General features: G+C 52.4%; 1 protein-coding gene and 1 long non-coding RNA gene across 9 annotated transcripts; one reads left to right on the top strand and one right to left on the bottom strand.

Annotated features, from left to right (window-relative positions):
* Positions 1-618: 618 nt before the first annotated feature.
* Positions 619-24,315, bottom strand: Tsc22d4 (TSC22 domain family member 4). Of its 2 annotated transcripts, XM_052754098.1 has the most exons (6): positions 23,525-24,315; positions 22,042-23,054; positions 18,890-19,050; positions 11,492-11,540; positions 6,113-6,484; positions 619-1,029 (listed from the first exon to the last, which is right to left on the bottom strand). In XM_052754098.1, exons 2-6 carry the CDS (start codon positions 22,783-22,785, stop codon positions 787-789), a joined length of 1,569 nt encoding a protein of 522 aa, XP_052610058.1. In that variant the 5' UTR covers positions 22,786-23,054; positions 23,525-24,315; the 3' UTR covers positions 619-786. The 2 variants fall into 2 exon arrangements, with proteins under 2 accessions (XP_052610058.1, XP_052610057.1); XM_052754097.1 differs by lacking the exons at positions 619-1,029; positions 6,113-6,484 and adding an exon at positions 10,444-11,153 and having other exon boundaries at positions 23,525-24,171.
* Positions 11,106-19,964, top strand: LOC128120293 (uncharacterized). 7 transcript variants are annotated; one of them, XR_008221831.1, is made up of 7 exons: positions 11,106-11,221; positions 11,528-11,661; positions 13,068-13,178; positions 13,584-14,602; positions 16,070-16,276; positions 18,910-19,019; positions 19,597-19,964. It is a non-coding gene; the product is annotated as an uncharacterized LOC128120293 (long non-coding RNA). The 7 variants fall into 7 exon arrangements; XR_008221832.1 differs by having other exon boundaries at positions 13,068-13,875; positions 13,985-14,602; XR_008221828.1 differs by adding an exon at positions 19,440-19,475 and having other exon boundaries at positions 13,068-14,602.
* Positions 24,316-25,973: the final 1,658 nt, after the last annotated feature.

Here is a 25,973-nt window from a genome sequence, read left to right as displayed (position 1 = left end):
CTCACAGACAAAAGGAAAGCTGGAGAGCCTGGTGAGCAATGAAAGCACTTGACTCCCAGCACCCACACTGGGTGGTTCACACCTGCCTGTAACTCCAGCTCGAGGGGATCCAACGCCCTTTTCTAGTACCGCCCCCCAACACACACACACACACACACACACACACACACACACACACACACACACACACACACACACACACACAGACATCCTTAGCTGGAGGGCCTTGGATGAGTTCCTAGACCACCCTATCTTATGGAATTGCTAGGGAGAAAAGCCAGGGCTGCTACCCGGTGGGCATATATGGTGCCCATGAATGGATGCTGTTGCTATGGTTACTGGCCAGGCAGAACAGTTAAAGGCAATTCAGCTCCTAGGAGGGGTATGCGGATATAAGGACAGGACCTGTCCATCTCTGACATATGCAAAAAAAGAGACCTAGGAGCTACTCTCAAGCCTAACTGGGCCCCCCACTCAGTGGGTGTTTCTCTCTACCCCACCCCAAACTCCTCTTACTGCCTCTCTCATTCATGAACACAAACTCCATCTACTCAGAAACATCCGATATTTATTTCTCAATATTTAGATAATTTTTTTTTTCTTTCTACAAATTGAACAAACACGGAAGGGGAGTATGTTCGACCCCAGGCCTGGTCTTGGGCTTCGGATGAGAGGTGACAGTATGGTCTCCTCACCAGCAACTCCGGCCTGATGGCTCTTCAACCCCTCCTGCCAACCTTCTTTAAGAGTGAGTGGGGACTTTCTAAGGATCTGGGGCTCCCCTGCCTAGAGGGGACTTCGGGCATCCGGTTTGAGGCCCTGCACGGGATCCGAGTGGCGGGATATGTAGGACGCGTGGGAGCGCACACGGCGCCGCCTGCGCCTCTCCTGCCTGCGGGCCAGCTCTCTTAGTTGTTTGCGGATGACCCAGAGTACCAGGTACACTTCCCGTAGCATCTCAGCCTCTGGCGTCTCCAAGGCCGTCCGGGTCCTTAGTCGAGAGGAAACTGAGGCAGAACTCACAGAAGACTGTAAAACAAAGAGATGTGGGGACGTCAAGGGAGGGTAGAGGGACCGGCAAATAACTTGTTTTACCGCCTCCGTCGGATTAACTCCGGCACCGCCTCCTCCAGGAAGTTCCCTCAGCTTGTACCCTTCCGTTTGCCTGTGTTCCACGTTTATTTTCTTTCTTTTCTTCCTTCCTCCCTTCCCCCCCTCCTTCCTTCCCTTCCTCCCTTTCCTCTTTTCATTTAGAGGTAGGAGCTCATGTATTCCGGTCCACACCTGAAATTGCTATGCTGCCAAGGGTGGCCTTGAATTCCCAATCCTTCTGCCTGTACCTCAACCTCCCTGTGGTGCTGGGGATGGAACACAGAGTCCCATGCGGGGCAAGCATGCTAAGGACTGAGCCACATATCCAGTCCTGCGTTGGTTTTTGACAGTCTCTCATAGCCCAAGCTGCGTTTGAACTCATGATCCTCCTGCCTCAGCCTCCGAGTGCTGAGATTTCAGGCACGCACCTTTAGTTCAGCCGCGTTTTCTCTTTTCTTATTCTCTCTCCTCTCACTCACGTTCTCCCCCTTCCCTCTCTTCCTTCATCCATTTTTTTTCCCTTTCTGTTTTGTTTGCTTTTTGACACAAAGTCTCTTATTGTTTATCCAGGCTGGCCTAGAACTCACTTTAGAGCCCAAAGCTGGCCCCAGACTTGAAGCAGTCCTCCTGCCTCCACTTCCCAAATGGTGGAATTACAGATGTGAGCCACCTGGCCTCGTTTTTTCTTTTCTAAATTAAACTTTAAATGCTTATACATTGGAATGCAATATATATATATATTTATATATACCCTTTACCTATTTTATTTTAGTAGGAAAATTTTGCAAGCCATAGGGGCAGAGGAAATAGCTTAGTGGGTAAAGTATTTGCTATGCACACATCAGGGCCCGAGCACTGATCCCTAAGCATTGCATAGTAAGCTGAGCACGACAGTGTCTGCCTGCAACCCCAGTTCTGGAGCGAAGGACATGAGTGGACCATGACGGGGCTCACTGGCCAGCCATTCTACGGGAAATCGCAAGCTCCAGATTCAGTGAGAGGTGCTGTCTCAAAAACTACGGTGGAAGCCAGATGTGGCAGTAGTGCACAGGGTCCTAGCACCTGGGAGGCAGAGGAAGGTAGATATGAGTTTGAAGCCATCTTGGTCTGATCTACATAGAGGGTTCCAGGCCAGCCAGGGACATAGTGAGAGTCTGTCTTTTTTTTTTTTTTTTTTTTTGTTTTTTTTCGAGACAGGGTTTCTCTGTGTAGTTTTGCGCCTCTCCTGGAACTCACTTGGTAGCCCAGGCTGGCCTCGAACTCACAGAGATCCGCCTGGCTCTGCCTCCCGAGTGCTGGGATTACAGGCGTGCGCCACCACCGCCCGGCTGAGATTCTGTCTTAAAAAAAAAAAAAAAAAAAAAAAAAAAAAAAAAAAAGGCAGAGTAATAGAGGAAAATACCCAAAGTTGATCTTTGGCCTCCACACAGGTTAGTGCACCTGCACACGACAAGGGCACACTTGCTCCCTCCTGCAAGCACACAAGCACACAACAGCAGCAGCAGCAATTATATTACAGATGGGAGAGTGCTGGGGTAACATACAATCAAGGTGCTGTGCTATGTATGTATGAAAATGTCAAAGTTATGAAACCTGTTATTTGCATGCTAGCTTAAATAATTTTTACTATATTCGTATTTATATTTAGTTATATCTGATTTTGTTCAGATATCCCATGCTCGGTGAGACCCTAGTTTGCTTTTCTTTACTTTTTTTTTTTTTTTTTTTTTTTTTAAGATTTGTGTTAGCCAGACTTAGTGGCATACACTTTTAATCCCAGCACTCCAGAAGCAGAGGCAGGGGGATCTCTGTGAATTCAAGGCCAGCCTGGTCTACATAGTGAGTTCCAGAACAGCTAGAGCTACATAGGGAGACGTTGTCTTGAACAAAACAAACAAAACAAAACAAAAAATTGTGTGATTATCATTTGGGGAGAGGGGGCGTATGTGCATATGGCTGCAGTGCCCACAGTGGCCAGAAGAGGGCAGTGGATCCCCTGGAGTTACTGGTGGTTGTAAACTACTCTAGGTGGATGCTGGGAACCAAACTGGAATCCGTGAAAAAGGAGTGGTGCACTCCTTTAAAAAAAAAAAGAAAGAAGGAAGAAAGAAAGAAAGAAAGAAAGAGAGAGAGAGAGAGGGAGGGAGGGAGGGAGGGAGGGAGGGAAGAAGGAAGGAAGAAGGAAGGAAGGAAGGAAAGAGAAAGAAAGAAAGAAAGAAAGAAAGAAAGAAAGAAAGAAAGAAAGAAAGAAAGAAAGAAAGAAAGAAAGAAAGAAAGAAAGAAAGAAAGAAAGAAAGAAGAAAGAAAGAAAGACAAACTTTTCAAAAATAATCATTTGTTTTATTTTATGTGTATGAGCATTTGCCTATGTATATGCATGTGTACCACATACCTGCCTGGTACCTGAGCAAGTCCCACAAGAAGGCATCAAATCCTCTGGAACTGGAGTTACAGATGGTTGTGAGCCACCATGCGGGTGCTGGGAATCAAACCCAGGTCCTCTAGAAGATCAGGCAGTGCTCTTAACTGCTGAGCCATCTCTCCAGCCCACAGACATCCCTCGTGTTACTTGTATTTCTTTGTGTGTGTTATGTGTATGCATGCATGCCTGCTTGATTCAACAAATTTTATCACATATGCAGAATTGTGTATCTAATAACCGAAATCAAGAGCATCACAGGAATTACTAAAGCTATCCTTTTAGTGTGAAAGCAATCTCAAATCAATGAGTCTCTTCCCTGTCACTGTCCCCTCCCTCACAACCCCCAACAGGGATTAAATCTGAGGCCTCACACATGCAACCCCTCCCCACCTCCATCACTAAACCACTATGATGTCCTGAATTTCTGTATTTTATTTATTGTTTGTTTTTGGTTTTTCAAGACAGAGTTTCTCTCTGTAGCCCTGGTTGTCCTGGAACTCACTCTGTAGACCAGGCTGGACTCAAACTCACAGAGATCCACCTGCCTCTGCCTCCTGTGTGCTGGGATTAAAGGTATATACCACCAATGCCCGGCTATATTTTGTTTTAATAATGGTAAACTAGGGGCTCTACTCACTTGTTAGAATGCTTGTGTAACAAACACCAAGCCCTAGGTTCCATCTCCAGGACCTCATAAACTGGGTGTGGTGGTACACACCCATCATGCCAGGACTTGGGTGCAGGTGACACCAAGACGATCAGGAATTCAAAGCTATAGTAAACTACATGGTAACTTTGGGACCAGCCTGCAGGAGACTCTGTCTCAAAAAAAACTTAAAAAATAAATATAAAATGATTTTATCATTCCTGCTTAAATATCTTCAGGGCTCTTGTTCTAGGGCCAAATTCAAATTCTACAACCTGGCCATCTATCCTGCCATCTACAAGTAGGTCCTTGGCTCAAGGACCACTGCATCCTCTCCCATAACATAGGCAAGTCTCCCCCAACCCCTACACCTCTATCCTACACCCTCACCAACACTTGCTCTTCTCTCTTCCTGGAACAGCTCACAGACACACACACACACACACACACACACACACACACACACACACACACACACAAACTTCTTCCACTTCCCCTTAATTTTCACCAAGCCAAGAAACCTCCATCAGGCCTCAGTTTCCCCATCTCTTCATCTATGGAAGCAGTCCTTGATGTCCCATGCCCAGTTCTTCATAGGATCCCCTCCTTTGGTAGCCAAGTTCTCCCTACCTGCAATATCACTCCCCACAGGGTATGAAACCATGACCTGTGACCCTGCCTGTGTGTGGCCTCCCTGGTCTGGTAAGCCTTGCTCACCATTGTCTTCTGAGTGCTTCTCAATAGAAGAGGCACCATAGTGACTGAACAAGGGGATGGAGGGAGCTGGAGACGGAGCTCGGCTGGTAGAGCACTTGCCTAGCATGCATGAGGTCCCGGGTAGTACTTGCCAGTAATCCCAACACTGAGGAGATGAGGCAGGAGGATGAGGAGTAAAAGGCCAGGAAGACAGTTCAGTTGGTAAAGTGTTTGCTGTGTAAGCCTGAGGACTTACGTTCAGACCCTCAAAACCTAAAAACGAGGGACTGCAGCACATGTATCTGTAACCATGGCACTCCTACAGTGAAATGGGGGGGACACACGAGAGTCCCCAGAAACTCTCGGGACAGGTAGACTGTCATCTACAATAAGACCTGAGACAAGAGACCCTGTGGAGGGGCTGGAGAGACGGCTCAGTGGTTAAGAACACGGGCTGCTCTTGCAGAGGACTGGGGTTCAGTTCTCAGCACCCACAGTGAGAGGCTCACAACTGCCTGTAACTCCAGCTTCAAGGAATCTGACTCTCTTTCCTGGCCTCCATGGGCACCTGCATACACATGGCAGGCATATACATAAATAAAAATAAAATAAACTGGAAAAGACTGATGCCCAAGGTTATCCTCTGATCTCCAAATACATGCCATGGCACGGGTTTGGCTATCCTCATACACTAAGAAGAGTTTTTTAAAAAGAAAAAGGGAAAGGGAAGGAATTCAGGGATTAGGGCTTAGTGATGCACACCTTTAATCCCAGCACTCGGGAGGCAGAGGTAAGAGGATCTCTGTGAGTTCAAGGCCAGCCAGGGTACAAGGTGAGAACCTGTCTCAAAAAAACTAAAATAGATGAACAGAATCAAAATCTTGCAGCTAGAGAGATGGCTTAGCAGTTATGAACATTTGCTATTCTTGCAGAGGACCCAGCACCCATATCAGGCAGCTCACAGCCACCTGTAACTCCAGGTTCTAGGAGTTGACAACCTTTTACGGCCTCTTTCTCACAACTACACACACGTAGTGCACATCCAGACAAGTATATGTGTATACACATACATGCATAAATAACATTTTAAAAGATAATCAGAAATAAATTTAAACAGGAACTTCTGGCTATTCTCAGCTCCATAGCAAGTTCAAGGCAAGCCTGGGCTACATAAGACCCTGTCTCAAAAAAAATAGTGATGGAGGGAGGGACGGAGGGAGAGATGAGTCTCAGGGTAGGGGTGGAACGGTACTCACCTTCCACTTACACAGTCTCCAGCCAGACTGCAGCGCTGAGCACATCAACATGGAAACTGAGTGCACTACGGTCTGGGACAGCCGCATCAGGGAGCGACTCTCATGACTCTGGAGAATCTCCAGAGTCTCACTCTCTCGGTGCACAACAGGGTGCACAGCGGGGTGCACAGAGGGCCTTTCCTTGACAGTGGCCAACACGGGGGGCTCAAGCCCCCCCGGGCACACATTCAGGTCAGAGACCTTGGACTCTTTGCGGGGCTTGACCAAATTTTTCACATCAAAGTCCGTGGAGGTCTTCTCCACTCCCTTCAATGGTTGTTTCTTGGGCTGCCCGGATATGTATGGCTTGGCTTTACGTTTCCAGGACAGGACCTAAGAAATAAGACACAGGGTGGGCTGGATAGCTCAGTGGGTGAGAACTCCTGCCAGGAGTGGGCCTCACAGCCTAAGGTGGGTCCTTGGCTCCTAGAGTGGAGGGAGGAAATCAATTCCCAAAAGTTGGCTGCTGACCTCCACACTCCATGATACATGCAACCCCCACACACATCACACATCACAACAACAACAATAATAGAAACAAGACACAGAGTGGGGAGAGAGCAGACCCTGCTGTAAACACAACGAAGCTAGGGATGACTGTCCTCCCTCCATCGTTCCCCAAAGCCCCTCCCCAGCCTTCTTAAACCCTCATTTCCTGCCCTGTCTCGTTTAGCCACAAGAGACCGAGCAGGAGGGCAAAGTCGTGAGGGTTGCTATGGCCCAGATGTCATGAACCAGAACGCCCATCTCCTGGCCGTGTTGGGTTTGTGGAACTCACCCAGCCGGTCATCTTTCGCCAAATTCGCCTAACCCATTTCAAGAGCCTCCCGACCATGGTCATCTCTCCAGACACAAGTCCGAAGTATGGTGCAAAGCCGGCATTTGGAGTGTAGACGGGAAAAGGCTATGGGCCAGTGGCCACCACCAGAGAGAATTCGTGGGTCCTGAGGAGCTTCAAGCACAGTAGCAAAGGAAGAAATCAGAAATCCAAAGGAAGTGTGCCCCCCAGTGGCTCATGCCAGGCCCTTCCTCCCCTCCCTGGGACAGGGAGAGGAGTCAAAGTGGATGAGAACTTAGAGTGAGGGAGTGTTCTAGATCATTGTGAGAGCTGTCCAGCCCCAACCCCCCAAGGACCTTCCAAGACCTTCAGAGCCAATCACTGATGCCTTGTCCCTTCTGGCCCAAGATCCAGGATAATGAAATCAACACCAATCAAGAGCCCAGATACACTGTGGATTTTGCTAGTCAGTCATGACAGCAGTACTTCAAGGTAAGTGTTATGGATAGTGAACACAAGAGTCACAGTAACTGGATTTGAGGGGGCTGGAGAGATGGCTCTGCCATTAAGAGTGCTCTTGCGGGCTGGAGAGATGGCTCAGAGGTTAAGAGCACTGCTTGCTCTTCCAAAGGTCCTGAGTTCAATTCCCAGCAACCACATGGTGGCTCACAACCATCTGTAATGAGATCTGGCGCCCTCTTCTGGCCTGCAGGGATATGTGCAGACAGAACATTGCATACATAAAATAAATAAATCTTTAAAAAAAAAAAATAAAAAAAAAAAAAAAAAGAGTGCTCTTGCAATTTGATTTGGCTAATTCCTACATACTGAATATTTACGATGTTTCTTCATACATGGGTATTTCTCTTTACCTAAGCCCCCATTCCAGCCCCCCCCCAACCCCCTATGCTCCATTCCCCTGAATTATTTTTGCTATGTTAGACGCCTGAAAAATGTTGGTGATGTGGGGGAACAGGATGAGAAAGCAGAGTGTGGGATGAGGACTCTGTATTCGAGGTGGAGAAACTTGATTGTGTTACTACAGGAGGAGCAGCAGAGGAAAGAAGGAGATACCTAAGAGAGGTGTGAGGAGGAAATGGGAAAAAGGAAACTTGGCTTTCTCACCTGTTTGTTTCCATGACTAATTTATACACCTATACAATATCAGTGTCGGTTGCTACTAAGAATTTAGCTGGGCTGAGCCGGTCTGCTTGTGAAATTGTGCTGGTTATCAGTCATTTGTCCCATCAGACACTTTACCAGTGTTCAGTCAAGGCTGAACAGATGATGGATTTGGATGTTGTCATTGTTTATCTACAGACTCAAATCATAATCATTTTAAAGTACCTTGGGAATGTGTAGAATGTAACTATAATAGCTTTATGATTCAGATGATTTTTTTTTTTGTTTTCGAGACAGGGTTTCTCTGTACAGTTTTGGTGCCTGTTCTGGATCTCACTCTGTAGACCAGGCTGGTCTCGAACTCACAGAGATCCACCCACCTCTGCCTCCCGAGAGCTGGGATTAAAGGCGTGTGCCACCACCACCTGGCCCTGATGATGGTTTTTTTTTTTTTAAGATGGATCTTCCATGTTAACAATCACAAAATTAAAACCAGTATTAAAAAAATAAAAGAAAAAAAAACAAAAAAGAAAAAAAAAGAGCACTCTTGTTGCTCTTCCAGAGGACCGGGGTTCAATTCGCAGCAACCACATGCTAGTTTACAACCCTCTCTATCTCCTGTTCCAGGGAATCCAGCACCCTCTTCTGGCCTCTATGGGTACCATGCACTCACATGGTACAGACATACATGCAAGCAAAACACCCATACACACAAAATAAAGATAAAATAAAAAAAAAAAACTGGGTTTGAAATAGGCATGGTGGTATATGCCCAGAATCCTAGCACTTGGGAGATGAGGCAGGAAGAGTAAAGAGTTAAAAGCCAGTTTCAGCAGGTTAGGGTGATAGTCTGTTAGTACAGGGGACCACACAAGCATGACAACTTGAGTTTGGGTCCCCAGCATCCTCTGGTGCGGCTGGTCTGTAACACTCGTGGGGAAGCAGAGACAAGAATCCTGGGGCTTCCTAGTCAGTCTAGCTCAGTCAGTTAGCACCAGGTCCAATGAAGACAGCCTATCTCAAAAAATACTGTGGGCCGGGCATGGTGGTGCATCCCTTTAATCCCAGCACTCGGGAGGCAGAGACAGGAAGACCTCTGAGTTCGAAGCCAGCCTGGTCTACAGAGTTCCTGGACAATCAGGGCTACACAGAGCAAGAAACCCTGTCTCCAAAAAAGGAAAAAACAAAAACTATGGCCGGTGATTGAAGAAGACAGGCAAGGTTAACTTCCGGCTCCACGCGCATGCGCACACACAGATTCAAATGAAAGTCGGCCTCGGCCACCTAGTGAGTTCAAGGCCACCATGGGCTAGGTGACACCCTAGTCACAACAACAACAAAAGACTGAGGTTACAGGGCTGGAGAGATGGCCCACCAGTTAAGAGCATCCACGGCGGCCCACGAGAGAGACCCTGACTCCAACAAGGACAAAGGTGAAGACTGACACCCACGTTTATCCTCTCTTCTCCTCACGAAGACCATGTCAACACACACGCACACACACACACACACACACACACACACACACACACACACACACACACACACACACACACACACCCCTGCACACACACACCCAAGGGCCAAAGCTCAGCACCATTGGTGAACACCCGTAATCCCTGCACACAGGAGCAGCAGGCTTTCAAGATCATTCTCAACTATATAGTAAGTTTGAGGCCAGGCTGGTCTACAGGCTGAGACCGTTTCAACCACCACACCCTGACTCTAAAAGAAGACATGGGGTCCAACCTGGTTGGGCTGCCAAGGACTTAACACCACAAGACATTCTCCCTCGAGGCTCCAACTGCTATTGCCTTTTTCTCCACCAGAGGGGGTCCTTCTCCTTGGCTGCCTCCATCTGACTGGGATAGAAGCCCAGGCTGGCCGGGAGGAGCCTGCTCACCCCTGGGCCGAGTCCTCATCCAGCCAGGGGTGGGGTGGAAGCCAAGGCGGCCTGCCAGGCCTGGCGAGAGCACCATGTGCCCAAAGAGCCTGGCCCACACCCAGCCTGAAGACAAGGGACCCATTCAGGGTTCTCTGCCCTGCCTCCAAGCAGCCACCCGGATCCAGCCCACAAGAGGGGACACACTGGGAAGCTAGGGGTGGATCCTCACACTCACCAAAGACTTCATTGTTATCCCCCCCTTCACACCGCCAACCACCAGCACGTGGGTAGACACCGCCCCCTACCTCTTTCCCGAGGCTAGCCTGCTAGGCCTTTCCAGGGACCAGGACGCTCCCTGTTGTTTTCAGCTGCCTTCTCCAGTGTGGACCTGGGATCTTCAGGGAAACTCTGTGTGTGTGTGTGTGTGTGTGTTTGTGTGTGGTTTTTTTTGGGGGGAGGGGTGCCCACATAGGTCTGGACACAAGCAACACCACACCAATCTCCATATTCAAGTTTCTTCAGATTTTTTTTAATTATAATTATTATTTTAATAACAACCTGAATCCCAGAAGTTGAAGATACTGTCCATACACCCTCCCCTGGACAGAGGAGAGGTGGCGCTTGGAGGGGACAGGATGGGGTGGGGGTGGGGCCTGCCAGGGAACCTCCAAATCTTTCCAGGCCATCTATTGCTGGGGGGAGGGGGGTCCCCAGAACACTGACACCCAGGGAAGAGGGAAGGAGGTGGTGCTGGGTTCTTCCATGGATGAGGAGCTCCAGACAAGCACCCAATCCTGGGTTTTCCCTCTTCCCGAAAGGCCTGGGGACTCTGGGGAGACCAGGTGGGAAGGGACAGGCCAATAGTGAGCCTTCAACTCCCATCCCTGGGTGCTGGGGTTGGGCGCGGGCATTAAAGCTACACAGAAGAAGGGGGCAGGCGGCTGGCCCGAGGCCCAGCAGCCAGTGGCAGCCCCCCCTCCAAAGGCACATTGTGAGGGACAGGAGGCTCAGACGGAAGGCCCATTGGGTGCAGAGGGCCCGAGCCGTGGAAGCCCCGAGGATGGCAGCTGGGCCAGCTGCTCCGGGCTGGCCAGGGCACGTAGCAATCCGTTTTCCTGCTCCAGCGCAGCATTCCGCTCCGCCAGGTCTCGGATCTGCTCCTTCAGTACCTCAACCTCTTCTCGCACGGCAAACATGAGGTGGGACTTCACCAAGTCCTGGGCCCCAGGGACAAACCAACCGTCAGGCCCTCCCAGGCCACCTCCAGGTGCCATCTCCTACCCAGGTACCTTCGGGGAGTCGTTATGAGACACCCAGCCCCCTGTGCCCAAAGGAGGGGGGAGAGAATAAAGGAGAAGCGGACAGGGAGAGTCCCGGGGTCAAAGGGTGAGAGACAGGACCAGACAGGGATGGAGCACAGAGGTTAAGGAGGCCAAAAGCTGATGAAGGAGAGATGGAGCGGGACAACGGGAGCTTGTGTTCCGAGTAATGGGAGAAGGGAGATGGACAGACGGACTGCTCGAGGGCCTCCTGGGACCAAAATGTCTTTTCTTACCATGGCTTGTTCAATCTTGTTGTCAATGCCAACCAGACTTCCGGAACCACTGGAGAAGACACAGAGAGGTACAAGTTGAGGAGGAGGAGGAGCCCCAAGTCAGCTCTGCTACTGCCTTCTAGGTGCGCCTTGCTCTGAATGCCCGGCCTACACCCCACCCCGTGCCCAAGGTACCTGTGACAGTAGAGGATCAGGGGGAGGAGGCTTTTGTCCATCCCCCGGCGGGGTGAAGGTCGCTGCCCAGGTCCCCCCAGGCCCTGGTGGGAAGGAGGTCCCAATGCCCCTCGGATGGGGGATGACCCCCGTGGGGAGCTTGGGGAAGACACGCAGCCCCTTTTCCGGGGTGCCCCTGGCGCCATCCCCACCACTCGTGTCTCATACGATGATACCAAGGACTTCACAGAGACCCCCGGCTGGGACATTCCTGAGGTAAGGATCATCAGCATCCACTCCCAACCAAAGGGCTGTCAGAGGGAGTGCCTGGGGGGCTCAGAGCCCCCCGGGGCAAAGTAGAGTTCTGTGGATGCCAGGCAGGCAGAGAGGAGTCAGGACCCACCAAGTGCTGGCCTGAGAGATATACACCCTGCCCTCCCCCTCAGGGCAAGGCGCAGCTGCTATTGGTTCCTCAGGGACACGGGGACCCCCTCCCTTGGCTCCACAGTGGGCGGGAATTCCCAGACACACATGGTCTGTGCCAGTGTCCCCTTCCAGCCTGGCACCACTCCCAGGTTGGAGGGGAAGGGGAGGCGAAGTCAGCTGGTAAGCCCCGGGTGGGGGAGGGGCTATAGGGCAAGAAGGCTGGCACGGGGAGGGGCTTGAAGGTGAGAGCCTAGGAGGCCTGTCCCCGACCTAGGCCTGCCTTTCTGCGCTGTCTGGATTAACCATAGCCTCCCTCGGGGAAAGGGAACAGACGAGGGGTGGGGGCGGGGACACCCCACCAAATCGAAAGTGTATACATTTTATACAAGGGCCACCTAGGACAGAGGGTCCCCCAATTCCTTCAGTGGCGGAATTAGGCATGGTTTCCATAGCAACAGAAACATTTCCCACCCCACCCCACCCCCATGCTAGGAAGCCTGTAAATCAATGCCGGCCTGTATAGGACCCGAGGCTTGGATGTGGAGGTCTTGGAATGGGTCAGGGCTTAAGAAAAAAAAAAAAGGTGAGGGTGGACATGGGACACATGTGATGGCATCCGTAATTTTTAGTTTTAAGGCCTGGCTGCAGTTTGTCCAGTGGCCACCAGAGGGCAACTCATGCCTGGCTCAAAGGCCCCAGGGCTCAGGCTCCTGATTGGCACCAGGATTGAATGTCTGGTTCTCACTCAAGCCCCTCTGGTCACCTAAGACTTTCTAGGGTCCCCTTGCCCCGCTCCAGCCTCCAATGTCTCTTTGGCCACCAGAGAGGGGAAGGCAGGCTCTTGTTTCGGTTACCCAAGCCTCCTTTCTGCTTCCCGTGAGACTCAGGGGTCTCCAGCCCTGTTCCCTCCCAGAACCACTTTGCTCCAATCACAGATCGCCGGCTCCCCGGTAGCCCCTCCCACACGGGCTGTCTGCTCCAACCTGCTTTCCTACAGGGGGATCTGTACTAAGTCCAAGGTGACCCTTGCACGAGGCCCGGCTGCCAGAAAGGGAGCTGGGAATTTTCCATTTCCTGGCCAAGCTCTGAGTGCAGGAGGTGCTGACAGGTAGGACAACCAGGGCTGACCGGGCTAGAAGAGCAGAGCATTAGTGACTAAGGACACCTGGAGGCCCCAAAGGCACAGAGGACATGTGTAAGAACGGAGGTGGAGGGGCAAGAGGGCGAGAGGGTTCATGGGTAAAGGCTCCTGCCACTAACCCTGACAACCTGAGTTCCATTCCCAGAACCTACATGGTGGAAAGCAAGAACAGACTTCCCCAAGCTGTCCTCTTGATCTCCACAAGCCTGCCATACTGCACCTGGACACACACCAGTGTGCAAGCACACATACTCACAAGTGCGCACACACACACACACACACACAAACAGAGGACCAGCTAGCCAGTGTCAAATCTGTTTTCAAGCCACAGGGATACAGAAGTAAAAACCCAACACCCTTCCTCCAACACAGAGACACCAAAGATGGACAGACGGACCAGAATAGACGTGTCAGCCCTGCTTGGCGGACACTCAGGCCGAGATGCCAAGTTAAATCTTCTACCCTCGCCAGAAATAAAGGAATAATACAAGCACCAGCATTTGTTGGCTGACTGATGGCTGTCTTTTGTGTGTCCAGCTCAGGAGTTTGTGAAAGCACTTCCCCTACGCCATTCTAGCCCTAACGGCAAGCCAAGCCAGGCCTTGATCCGCTGAGTGAGGGGCTGGTACACTGGACTTCTTGGGCAAGGCTGGGAACAGGTATGGTAAGTGTCACAAGTCCCCACACAACTCTGTGTGGACGAGAACGAAACAGCCCCTTTCCCACGACACTGACCACCATCGTTCCCCCAACTGTCACCATTTCCAACATAGGCCAGGGATGACGCCATGTGGAAATGGCGCCCCCTGGGGGTTGCTCAGTGCACTACCTAACTGAAGAAGACAGCAACCTTGCAGGAAGGACCCTTGGGACGAGGGCATCTCTCGAGGCTGGACTCTGCCTCGGAAGGTCAAGTACGACAGCTTGAATATGAGGATCAGAGGATGACGAGTCTGTCAAGAGTTGGGGACGTCCAGATCCTGGGGATACTGGCCGGCTTGGCTCCCCACATATGTTCTGGGAGCATTCAGAGGCTGGGCCCGAGGCCAAGAAAGTGGTATCCAGCAATCCTGTCTACACTCTCTCCCAGACCTGATTCTGTGGTGCCTTTGGGGGTGGGCAGGGCAGGTGTGGGCCAGGGAGGGGGAGGGGCTGGCTTCCTGCCCCGGTTTTTGAGCTGCCCCTGCCTGTCTTAGCAAAAGGACATGGTAAGGACCACTGTCACCTCCTGCTCTCTTGGGACACACGCATTCCAACAGGAGAGCGTGTGGCTTTAGGGTGAGACCCAGGTTCACTGCCTGAGTGACCTTGGACAGCTTTCTTTTCTCTTGAGTCTCGTTGTTTCCATCGGGAAAGTGAGGAATCATGGGATTGCTTTTACAATTCATGAGGTAAGCGTGTGGAGGGGTCATCCAGATGGCTCAGTGGGTAAAGGCACTTCCCACAGAGCATAATGACCCGAGCTGGAACATCAGGAGCTACAGAGTGGAAGGAGAAAACAGACTCCCACAAACTGTTCTCTGACCTTTGACCTCTACCCCCACACAATGGCACACATACACGCCAACGTGTGTGTTACACACACACACATTCACAGATACATGAAAAAAACTTTAACTTAGCAGGGACTGGGGAGGTGGCTCTCAGTGGGTAAAATGTTTGTGCCATAGGCAAAAGGACCCAAGTTCGAGCCCCAGAACCCAAGTAAAAAAAACAAACCAGGAGTAGTGGTACATGTTTATACTCTCAACTCTGGGGCGACAGAGACAGGAGAATCCATAGGTCTCGCTTGTCAGTCGAACTGGCTGGTTCAACGGGCCCCAAGCCAATGAGACGTGCATGCAATAGCATGCACACGCGCGCACACACACACACACACACACACACACACACACGCACACGCACGCACAGGAAGGTCGATAGCTCCTGAGTTGTAATAATCAGTTGGCCCATGTGCACCCCCCACATGTGCACACGCACACGCACACAAATGAACACACGAACCCACGAATGGGAACAGCGCTGGAGAGGGCCTGGTGGGGCGTGTCTGTCATCTCAGCCTCTAGGAGGCTGAGGTAAGAGGACGGCAAGTTCAAGGCCTGCCTGGGCAACTTAGCGGGTCTGTCTAAAAGTAAAAAAAAAACAAAACACGCCGGGCGGTGGTGGCGCACGCCTTTAATCCCAGCACTCGGGAGGCAGAGCCAGGCGGATCGCTGTGAGTTCGAGGCCAGCCTGGACTACCAAGTGAGTTCCAGGAAAGGCGCAAAGCTACACAGAGAAACCCTGTCTCGAAAAACCAAAAAAAAAAAAAAAAAAAAAAAAAAAAAAAAAAAAAAAAAAAAAAAGAAAAAAAAAAAAAAAAAAAAAACAAAACACGAGGAAAGGGGGTCGAGGCGGGGCTCTGGTGTGTAGCTCAGTGGCAGTTGGTGCTCACACGGCGACTGTGAGGCCCTCCATCTCCAGTGCCACAAAAACTAAAAGCAAAAGAAAAATAAAACAAAAACAACAAAAAACAAACAAACAAAAAACAAGCACTGGACCCAAAGGAAAATATTGGACACAATTATGTGGCTTTGGGGCTGGAGAACTGGCTCAGCAGTTAAGAGCACTGACTGCTCTTCCAGAGGACCCGGGTTCAATTCCCAGCACCCACATGGCAGCTCACAACTGTCTGTAACTCCAAGATCTGACAGTCTCAAACAGACATGCATGCAGGCGAAACACCAACGCACATAAAAATAAATAAATGTGGCTTTTCTGCCTAAAGCCTCTGGACTCATTTCCTACACAGCCTCGAACCACTAGCTAGGCATCTGCCCACTCATTCACCCTAACCAAGTATCTCCCACCCTGTACAGGATCACAGATCTTCCAACCGGAAACAGTCTGAATTCACCAGCACCCTATTAACCCGTCCCAGATCCAAGCACCGGGAAGGCACCCCCAGCTCAACATGGTACCCCAGCACTTAACACCACAACCCACTTTTTTCCCTCTCAAAAGGAAAAACTTCGCGCCACTGGGAACCTTGGTCTCCTTCTAGCTCTAGGAGGCACATCCGACAGGTGAGGTGGGGTCTACCCACCCCATTCCTAGGGGGTAGAGGATGGCCCAACCCAAACCCGCTGGCCCAGCAGGGTGAGGCATGAGGGGCTGGGTTGGGCCAAAGCCCCAGAGCCTTGAAGGCTGGGAGCAACCGGTCAGACTGGGGCGTGCAGAGGGGGTGGGACGGGGAGGGGGAGGGGGGAGGGGACCTGTCAAAAGAATGGGGCTTCTTCAACAGGTAGAACTCTCATGACAGAGAAAGCTGGAGGTGACGCTGAGAAAAGGGTAGAGGAGGGACACGGAGCCTTTTTGCCAGGGAACTTCCCAAATGGGGGGGTGGGGGGTGGGAAGAAGGGCTGAGAATAGCATCTGATGGGGGCAGGTGACTCTCTGGCCCTGGCTGACCTCACACCTCACACATTCCTGAGAGGCAGCTGGAAGGCAGCTTAGAGGCTGCCCGGCCCTGCCCGGCCCAGCACCGGCCCCTTGTCCTCCAGCTCACATCTTTCTGCCCACCCCTTTCTCCTTTCTTTTATGGCCCCAACTCTCTCTCGAGGCCTCAGGCCTCCTCTCTTTCGTGGGCCTGGGTCTAATTCCAGAGCGTGGTGGTAGCACCTAGGGGGAAGGTGGGGAGGAGAGATCTGCACCGAGACAGGTCTCCTGGAGACACCCACTCTTTTTTTTTTTTTTTTGGTTTTTCGAGACAGGGTTTCTCTGTGTAGCTCTGGCTGTCCTGGAACTCACTCTGTAGCCCAGGCTGGCCTCGAACTCACAGAGATCTGCCTGCCTCTGCCTCCCGAGTGCTGCGATTAAAGGCGTGCGCCACCACTGCCCGGCGACACCCACTCTTTTAGTCCCACTGCTCATTGCCTTTCCAACAGGAAGTCCCTCCCTTCAGGGGCCTCCAACAGGAAGTCCCATCTCTCCCTCCAATCAAATTGGAGGCTGGCGGGCTCCTCCCTCCAGCCCCTAGCTCTCTGACTTGGTCAACATTTCTAAGCATATTGAAAGTAAAAGTCTGCCCACCATGCCACCAATGAGGCATTCACCCCTAGTAAGCAAGGCCAGTCGAAGCACCCCCTCTCTGTGGTCCCTTTTTTACCGCCAGGCATTGCTGTGGGAGGACTTGGTCGCCATGCTCCTCCGAAGCCTATTGGTCACATCCGCTCACAGGGAAGAACTTCAGATCAATTCCTTCTTTCCTTCCCACCGCCGTTTTTTTTTTTTGTTTTTTTTTTTTTTTTGGACATGGTTTCATACATCCTAGGCTGACCCCTAAAGTTGTTAGGTAGTTAAGGGTGACCTTGAACTTCTGATCTGATCTTCCTGCCTCCACCCCTACCCCAGGGCTGGCTGGGATTATAAAACATGACACTACCAACCTGGTTTATGCAACTGAGATCCGCCTGCCTCTGCCTCCTGAGTGCTGGGATTAAAGGCGTGCGCCACCACCGCCCACCTCTGGTTTGTTTGTTTTGGGTTTTTCTGTTTGCTTTTTGTTTTTTTCAAGACAGGCTTTCTCTGTGTAGCTTTGGTGCCTGCCCTGGATCTCGCTCTGTAGACCAGGCTGGCCTGACCTGGAACTCACAGAGATTTGTCTGGCTCTGCCTCCAAAGTGTGTGTGCCCTGCTCCAGGCTGGTTTCTAAACCCATGGTGATCCTCCTGCTTCAGCCTCCCCCAGTGCTGGGATTACAGGATGGAGCTACCACACTCCGCTCCTCCCACCATGTTTTGAGGCGGAGTCTCCCTATACAGCCCAGGTTGGCCTTGAATTTGAAACCCTATTCCCGCCTTCTGAATTCCAGATCACAGCTGTGCACCCAGCCACCACACCAGGCAGGCAATGCTTTCTTGGTAGTAGATAGTCTTGGGCCCTAAAGTAGTCTGTGTGGATTAAGAGGATGGCATGTCACAATCCCACAGGGAGATGCCAATGGGGAAGGCAACAACTGCCTATTCACTCTATTTTTACTGTTTTGAGAGAGGGTACGATACAGTCTATACTGGCCCCAAGGGAGTTTATGCAGCACTGGAACCAAAGGCCTTGTGCCCGCTAAACAAGAGCGCTACCCACTGAGCCACATCCCCAGCTGTCTCCCCTGCCCTCTTCCCATTTTCTATTTTTTTGTTGTTGTTCTGTTTTGTGAGACAGGGTCTCACTATGTAGCCCTGGCTGTTCTAGAACTCGCTCTGTAGACCGGGCTGGACTTGAACTCTGAGGTCCACCGGCCTCGACCTCCCGAGTGCTGGGATTCAAGGCCTGTGCCGCCACCGCCCAGCCCCGTTTTCTATTCTCATCTCCAGTGTATGCGCCAATGGATTTGATTCCTAAGGCTGGCAAATGACCTCTAGATCTGCAAGAGCTCTGAAATCCGACAACAATGACTCCCTTCTAACTCAAAAACTCTGACTTAACAGTCCTGGGCCAAGGAGTCCCACCCAGCTCTCTCCACAGAAAGGGAGTGGGTCCTAAGTGAATTTCACCCAGCGATTATACCCCTGCGAGGTCTCTGTTTAGTCCCTTCCCAAGTTCCTCTAAGGAGAGGGAGCCATATCAGGCAGAGTCGTGCAGGTGTGACACCAGGTGTCACCCTCCGGTCTCCCACAACACGGAACGAGCCCGCCCACCTACCTATCGTCATCACTGTCCAGGTGACCACTGATGGCCAGCATGGACCGAGCCAGGCTGAGACTCTGGGCTGCTGCGGCTCCAAAGGGGTCTGGAGACTTGTGGACCAGGCTGGCATCGAAGTAGAGGGCTGGTGAGTTGGGGCGAGAGTCGATCGGAGGCACCTGGAGGCAGAGGAGGAGCGGGTGAAGGATGGGGACACGGCGCAGAGGGCAGGGTGCCTGTTTTGGCACACACAATGGGTTTCATCCCCAGCACTGATAAAAAAGGACTGAAATGGCATGTAGTTCAGTGTTGAGAGAGAAAGAGAGGGAGCCTGCCCCCTTCCAACCTTATCTAGGGGTCTGCCTCCCTTTCCACCACTCCCATCTCTCCCGAGCCCTAACACCCTCCCCCTCTTGCAGACTTGCTGGAAACAATACGCAGGTCCTAGGGAAAGCGGGTGTGTGTGTGTGTGTGTGTGTGTGTGTGTGTGTGTGTGTGTGTGTGTGTGTGTGTGTGGTGGTATGATGAGGTGTGGGGGTTTCAAAAAAGGACTCCTTCTCACCCTCAGCCAGGACTCCCATTGAGAGGACAATGTACTTTGACAGTGAGTATCTTTTTTGAAATGAGGCCTCCTGTAGCTCAGGCTGGCCTCAAACTGACTATTTAGCCCAGGATCACCTTGAACGACTTGCTTCTTGGTCTCTTCCCGTCTCCATCTCCCAAAGGCTGGAGCTTTAAGCAGAAACCACTCTGGGCATGCTTAGGCAAAGGCTGCACTGAGCTACAACATCCTCGGAGTTCCTCCCTCCCCAACCTTCTTTTCTGTGACAAGATCTCACTTTGTAGCCCGAGCTGACCCAGAACTTGCTATGTGGGCCAGGCTGGCCTTGAACTTGTCATCCTCCTTCCTGCCTCTGCCTCCCCCAGTCGTGTGCCTTCTTAAAGGCACTCAAACGTCGGCTCCTTACAGAGACACTTCCTCGATATTTACCAGTCCATGGAACAGCTTCTTTCTTTCTTTCTTTCTTTTTTTTTTAATAGCATCTAGGACGATTTGAAAATTAAAGTACTTATTGTGTCTCCCCTGCTGGAAGGTGAATTTGTTCTGTGGCTGTCTGCAGAATGAATGAATCCTCAGAAACAGCTTCTCCACACCCCCCCTCTACCCTGGAGGTGGCCTCTTCTCTCAAACTTCTAAGACTAGAGATGCAGTTCAAAGATTCTCTACTCTGCCTTTCTGGGGGGGGGTATGAAAGTGAGAGGGGGCCGGGGGGCCGGGGTGTGGAGCTCTATAACCCACCAGGCAGCAGCTGGGGGCAGCTGCGAAGGGGCGGAGGTGTCAGGAACTGGACAAGAAGCCTCTGTGAGGGCCCCTGAGAGGCTCCACCTCAGGAAAGCCAACAGAGAGTAGAGGTCGGTTAGAGACAGAGCACAGGAAAGGGGCACAGTTATCACTCACCCCTTGTCCTCCTCTACCTCCCCCAGCTCTTTTTTGAGACCACGGGACTGAATGAGAGTCAAACTCTGAGGCAGGGCAATAGCGGCAGTTACGGGCAGACAGGAAATGATCAGGGCAGACTGGGAGGAAGGAAGGGGGCTGGGGACACCGTGGGGAGAGACGCAGGGTCTACAAGCCTAAGGGAGGCTCAGGCTGGCTTTACAAGTCGAGCAACGGGGGCCGCCAAGATGGCTGAGGGAATAGAGGGGCTTGCTGCCAAGTTCGACAACCTGAGTTTGGCCTCACACGGCCAAACCTTCACGGTGGAAGGGCCGCTCTGACTCCCAAGTTGTCCTCTGGCCTCCACACACACACACACACTAAGGCATGCATGTGCCCACACACGTTCACACATAAATTAAATAAATAAATGTAACGAAAGTAGGGCAAAGGGCCACTGACAGACTTGCCCTAGGAGAGTCTAGGGACAAAAACCAGGCAATGGCAGTTTATCCAGGGGACAGAAAAAAACAAAAACAAAAAACACACTTTAGAAAGATGGGAAATTTCGATAATGAAACGGGAAGCTGAAGGCCAGGAGAGGGTGGGAGAGGGTGGGAGAGCTGGTCCTAACCAGTTCTAACAGGGCTCGGGCTCAAGATATTTTTACACTGTGGTTTGAGCCCATGGCCAGGAAGAGACAGAACCTTCATCCTCACACCCCTGCCTCCTCCTGGCAGCCAAGGTGTTATTTTCTCCACAGCAGAAACATCCAACTCTCCCATCCTAAGTACACACACACACACACACACACACACACCAGGGAGCCAGGCATCCTGCCCCCAGCCCAGACTTGCAGTCAGCTTCCTCTTTTGGAGACAGGAAGCAGAAACAGAGGACTTAACCCCTTCCCCCCTGCTTCCCCACCTCCCACCCCATGGTTTCTGAGGTCACCCCATCTGTCACTCCCAGAGAAGCCCAGGTACAGGGTACTGAGATGACTAAGAGCGATAGGTGCCTCCTCAACCCCAACGCCTCGGAGAAACTGCTTTGCAATAAGGCAGAAAACGGGCTGGCCTGGTGGCTGGTGGGAAGAATAAAGACCCAGAGGAATGCCTACCTTTTATGGCTGCCCCAAAACCCTGCCAGCTCCTCCCCTCCAGGGCCTAGCCAGCCACCCAGCTGAAGCCTCCACCCTCATCACCTGGAGCCAGAGGAGGTAAAGGCTGAAGCGGGCAGGCCACATATGCCACAGGCGTTATGGAAACAGTCAAGGCCAAGGGCAACAATTTAAAGGCCACAAAGGGGGGGGGGGGGTCGGAAGGAAGGAAGAGAGAGAGAGAAAGAAAGGGAAAGAGAGAGAGAAAGAAAGAAGGAAGAGAGAAAGAAAGAAAGAAAGAGAAAGAAAGAAAGAGAAAGAAAGAAAGAAAGAAAGAAAGAAAGAAAGAAAGAAAGAAAGAAAGAAAGAAAGAAAGAAAAAGAAAGAGAAGGGAGGGAGGGAGGGATATAGAGGATAGAAGAAAGGGAGTCTGGGAAAGAAAAGGTTTTCAGTGTACAAATTGCTGAATGGGAAAAGGGACTTCATGCCCTATCCAGTAGGTGACAGAGGAGGTGGGAAGGACAAGATGGAAGTTGAAAGCAAGGAGGCCCAGGATATAGGTCAGGCAACCACTGGGTCCAGTAGGTCCCGCCCCCTTCCGTGGTCTCTCTGACCCTGGAGGCCATCTCTTACCTTCCCTGGCTCCTCTGGACCAACTAACTCCATCCTCAGCCGAACTGCTCCATCTCTTCTCCGTGACAGTGGAGGGGTTCCAGCTGCTGAACCCCCAGACTCCACTTCGACCCTCAGAGAGGGCAGGGGCTGAGCGCTATCTCCAGGCCCAGGCCCTGGGGGGCGTTGCTGGGGTGGAGAGGCTGACAGCGGGGGTGTCTCCACCTTGGCCTTGCCAGGCCCTGCCAGCTGGCCCAGCCCCCCTGTGAAGGAGCGGGCCTGTAGTCCAGGAGAAGTGGGGGGCGGGCGGAGCCAAGAGGTGGGGCCCTGAGACAGGCCTGGCTGTGGGATAGGGGTGCTTATGCCCAAGCTAGCCAGCTCCAACCTAGAATCCAATGATCTGCCTCCAGTGCCACCCGAGGCCCCTCGAATTCCCTCCAGGAGCCGGCCGAAGCTTGGGGGCTCCAGGTCTCTCTCGTAAACATCCACACACGTCCACCGACCTCGACGATAAGGCTCTCCCAAGCCTTGGGGCAGCTTCACCACGCGGAAACGGGAGGCAGGGGCTCCAGGTGGCGGGGAGCCATTCCGGGGGGTGCCCCTGCCCCCTGGATCAGGGTTGGGTTCCCCATTGGGGAGGCGGGGCGGGGGCCCAGCGGGAGCCGGTGAGACAGGGGAATCCGAAGCCCCTGGGCTTCCTGGGCCCTCATAGTCCGTGGTGACGCTGGTGATCTGAAAACTACTTTTCTTCTTACCACCACTCATGGTCCCTGGGGCTCCCGACTAGGCTCGGGTGGGGGAGGGGCTGGGCTCCTGGAGAGGGGCTCAGGCACCTCTGGAACAAGGGGGCCACATGGCAGGGACATCGGGGCCCCTGGGGACGTCTGGGTCCGACATGGCAGGAGGGCCTTGTGGGAACTGGGGGTGCCTAGTTAGTGACTGGAGTACAGGGGAGGGGAGGTGACGGGAGGGGGGGCAGAGGCAGGTTTTTCCTGCTGCTGTCGCTGCTGAAACCCCAGAGCTGAGCTTGCAAACTGGAAAAAGAGAGAGACAGAGAGTGAGAGAGAGCGCGACTGTGTGTGTGTGTGTGTGTGTGTGTGTGTGTGTGTGTACGTGAGCAAAAGAAAAAAAGCAGGGGCCAAACCACCTCCGGGGCTTCCTCTCGGGGGAGCCGACTGGGGGAGGAAAGAGAAAGCCACTAGAGACCCAGAGACAAGTACAGATGACAGACTAGAGCAGAGGGGACCGAATCCTGAGCACCCAGAACAGGAAGCAGCAGCTGGGACCCAAAGTTGGGCATTTCTAGCTTGAGATCCAAAAGTCGTCCTCAACACGGGTCTCCAGGGCCAGGGGCAAAGGGGTGAACCGGATCCTCCCCTGAAAGGGCCACCCCGAGGCCTCTGCTGGGCCTCAAGCCCACCCCACCCCCATCCGGCTCCCCCATAGCTGGCTAGGCACTGCCCGCCAAGCCAAGCGCCCCGCCCAGCCCGGGAGTCATACCTACCTCTCGGGCCTCGGCCACCGAGCTGAGCTGGAGAGCGGACCTGGGGACTAAAGATGTCCCTTTTTTTTTTTTTTCCTTAGGGCCTCTTGGGCCCTTGAGCAATGCAGGCCACGGCAGACGGCAATCAGGGGCTACCCAGTGCTCTCCGGCGGCTGCATCTCACTCTGCGAGGCATCTCCGTGGAAAGTTTGCAGCGGAGACGAGAAGAAACCGGCGGCGCTTCCACGGCGGAGCCCAGGCGCGGCCTTGGTTAACACTCCGCGGGTCTTCCCGGTGGCTGTGGGAGGGGGCGGCTCAGCCCCCCGCTGGCTCCAGGTCCCTTGAGTGGCTCCCTCCAGGCTCCTCCCACGTGGCCCCACTGGATGGAACTCTGGGCTCCTCGGCTCGGCTCCGTCTCTGTCTCCGTCTCGGCCTCTCTCTTTCTGGGCTGTTGACAACCCCCACACCAGGAAGTCCTGCCTTCTCGGGCCTGCTCACTGCTCCTCTCCTCCTCCTTCCCCTCTTCCTCCTCCCTCCTCCCTCCTCCCTCCTGAGGCTCCCTGCCAGCTGGCACGGAGCCAAGCCTGCCACAGCCGCAGCCGCAGCCTACAGTTGCTGCTGCCGCTGCTGCCGCTGCTGCTGCGGCCCCAAACTGGCTGCTTTAACCCTACACCTGCCGCGATCCAGCCAGCTCTTCCTCCGAAGGAGGGGCGTGGAGGGCGGAGAAAAATAGGAGGAGCCTGCGGGAGGCCAGGGATTCCCTTACTTGTAAGCTTTTGCTGCGTTTGGTCTCCCGGCTCCCCCAAAGAGTCGCAAGGAACGTGCCAGACATGTTCTGGGTACCTGGCTGTCCATAAATACCTAGTACATGTTACCGAGTGGCTGTGATTGTCCCACTCGTGTCTGGTTTTCACCGTAACTTCACGGGAAACTTCCCCCTCCCCGCTCTTTTTCAAAAGCGGGTGGTTATGAAAATTTTCAAACATGCCCCAAAGTAGAGGAAATAGGATAATGAACGCCCACGCGCGCCATCATGGACTTGTGACAATTATCAGCTCTACCCAATCGTGTTTCATCCCTCCAATATCTTTTTCTCGGATTTTGCTACAGTATTTGAAATTTTGTACTACGTGTGTGTGTGTGTGTGTGTGTGTGTGTGTGTGTGTGTGTGTGCGCGCGCGCGCGCGCGCGCGTGTGCCTACATCTGGAGGTTAACTTGCAGGAGTCAGTTCTCCCACCATATAAGTCCCAGGATGGAATAGTGCCAGCCATCTGTTTTGGCGGCAAGTGCCTTTACCCACTGAGCCATCGTGTTTATCCTGTTCCTGTATTTTTGTTGTTTTTAGCGGGGGAGGGGGGGGGTTGTTCGAGAAAGGTTTCTCTGTAGCCCTGGCTGTCCTGGAACTCACTCTGTAGACCAGGCTGGCCTCAGACTCAGAGATCCGCCTGCCTCTGGCTCCTGAGTGCTGGGATTAAAGGTGTACGCCACCACCGTAGGGCTCTGTTCCTGTATTTGAAATCCAGTCTCCGATAACAGTGTTATTCCCTTTCTTAGATGAGAAAATGGAGAAGCAGAATATCCAAAATGTCTCTGTGGCATATGTGCACATTCATGTGCAATTGCACACACCTGTGTGTTTGTTAGCTAGAGGATCACACTGGGTGTCTGAGTGTACTCTATCACTCTCCACCTTTTCCTTTGTGACAGGATCTTTCACTGAAAGAATAGCTTGGCTGGTCGCCAGCAAGCCACAGAAATTCTCCTAGCTCTCTCTTCCACAGCACTGAGGTTATAGGCATGTGTAGCCATGCCTGGCTTTTTACTCTGGTGCTGAAGATTTGAACTCGGGTCTCATGCTTGTCTAGCGAGGACTTTGACCTGCTGGGCCATCTCCTCAGTCCAGAACAGGTATTGCTACAGGTTCATCTATGTCCTCATCTGTCCGTCAGATAGAACGCAGGCAGACCTGAAGAGGAACTCTATTTCCCCCACAATGGCTGGACACACACCTGTGTCCACAAAACTACCCCATAGATGTACGTGAGGACCAATCCCGTCTGGCCACAGGCATAGCCCCCCCCCACACACACACCCAATCCCACCTCTCCCATACTATCCCGTGATCATTATGAAGGCGAATCCACACACATAAAGCATCTACTTTGTGCCTGGCATGAAAACACAAACTCCCAACTGCCATTTTTCTTTCTTGGCACTCACCACTGGCATTCTGAGCAGGAGTCTTTCAGCCAAAGGAGGATCTAAAGGCGGCATCTGCTGTCACTCAGGAGTTTGGAAGGAGATAGGTTCTAATTAATTTTACTCAAACAAGAACTGCGCTTCAGTCCTAGCTGGGTGTGGCAGTGCTCAGATCTCGGGAGGTGGCCAAGAGACAGGTGGATGGGGAGTTCAAGGTCAGCCTCCGTACAGGAGATCCTGTTTCAGCAGCAGCAGACAGACAGACAGACA

This window comes from Peromyscus californicus, unplaced genomic scaffold, assembly GCF_007827085.1.
Source record: "Peromyscus californicus insignis strain IS unplaced genomic scaffold, ASM782708v3 Scaffold_2__1_contigs__length_46816999, whole genome shotgun sequence".
NCBI classification, from domain to species: Eukaryota; Metazoa; Chordata; class Mammalia; order Rodentia; family Cricetidae; genus Peromyscus; species Peromyscus californicus.
The sequence above is the reverse complement of the archived record's forward strand: the minus strand, read 5'-3'. Positions and strand labels throughout refer to the sequence as shown.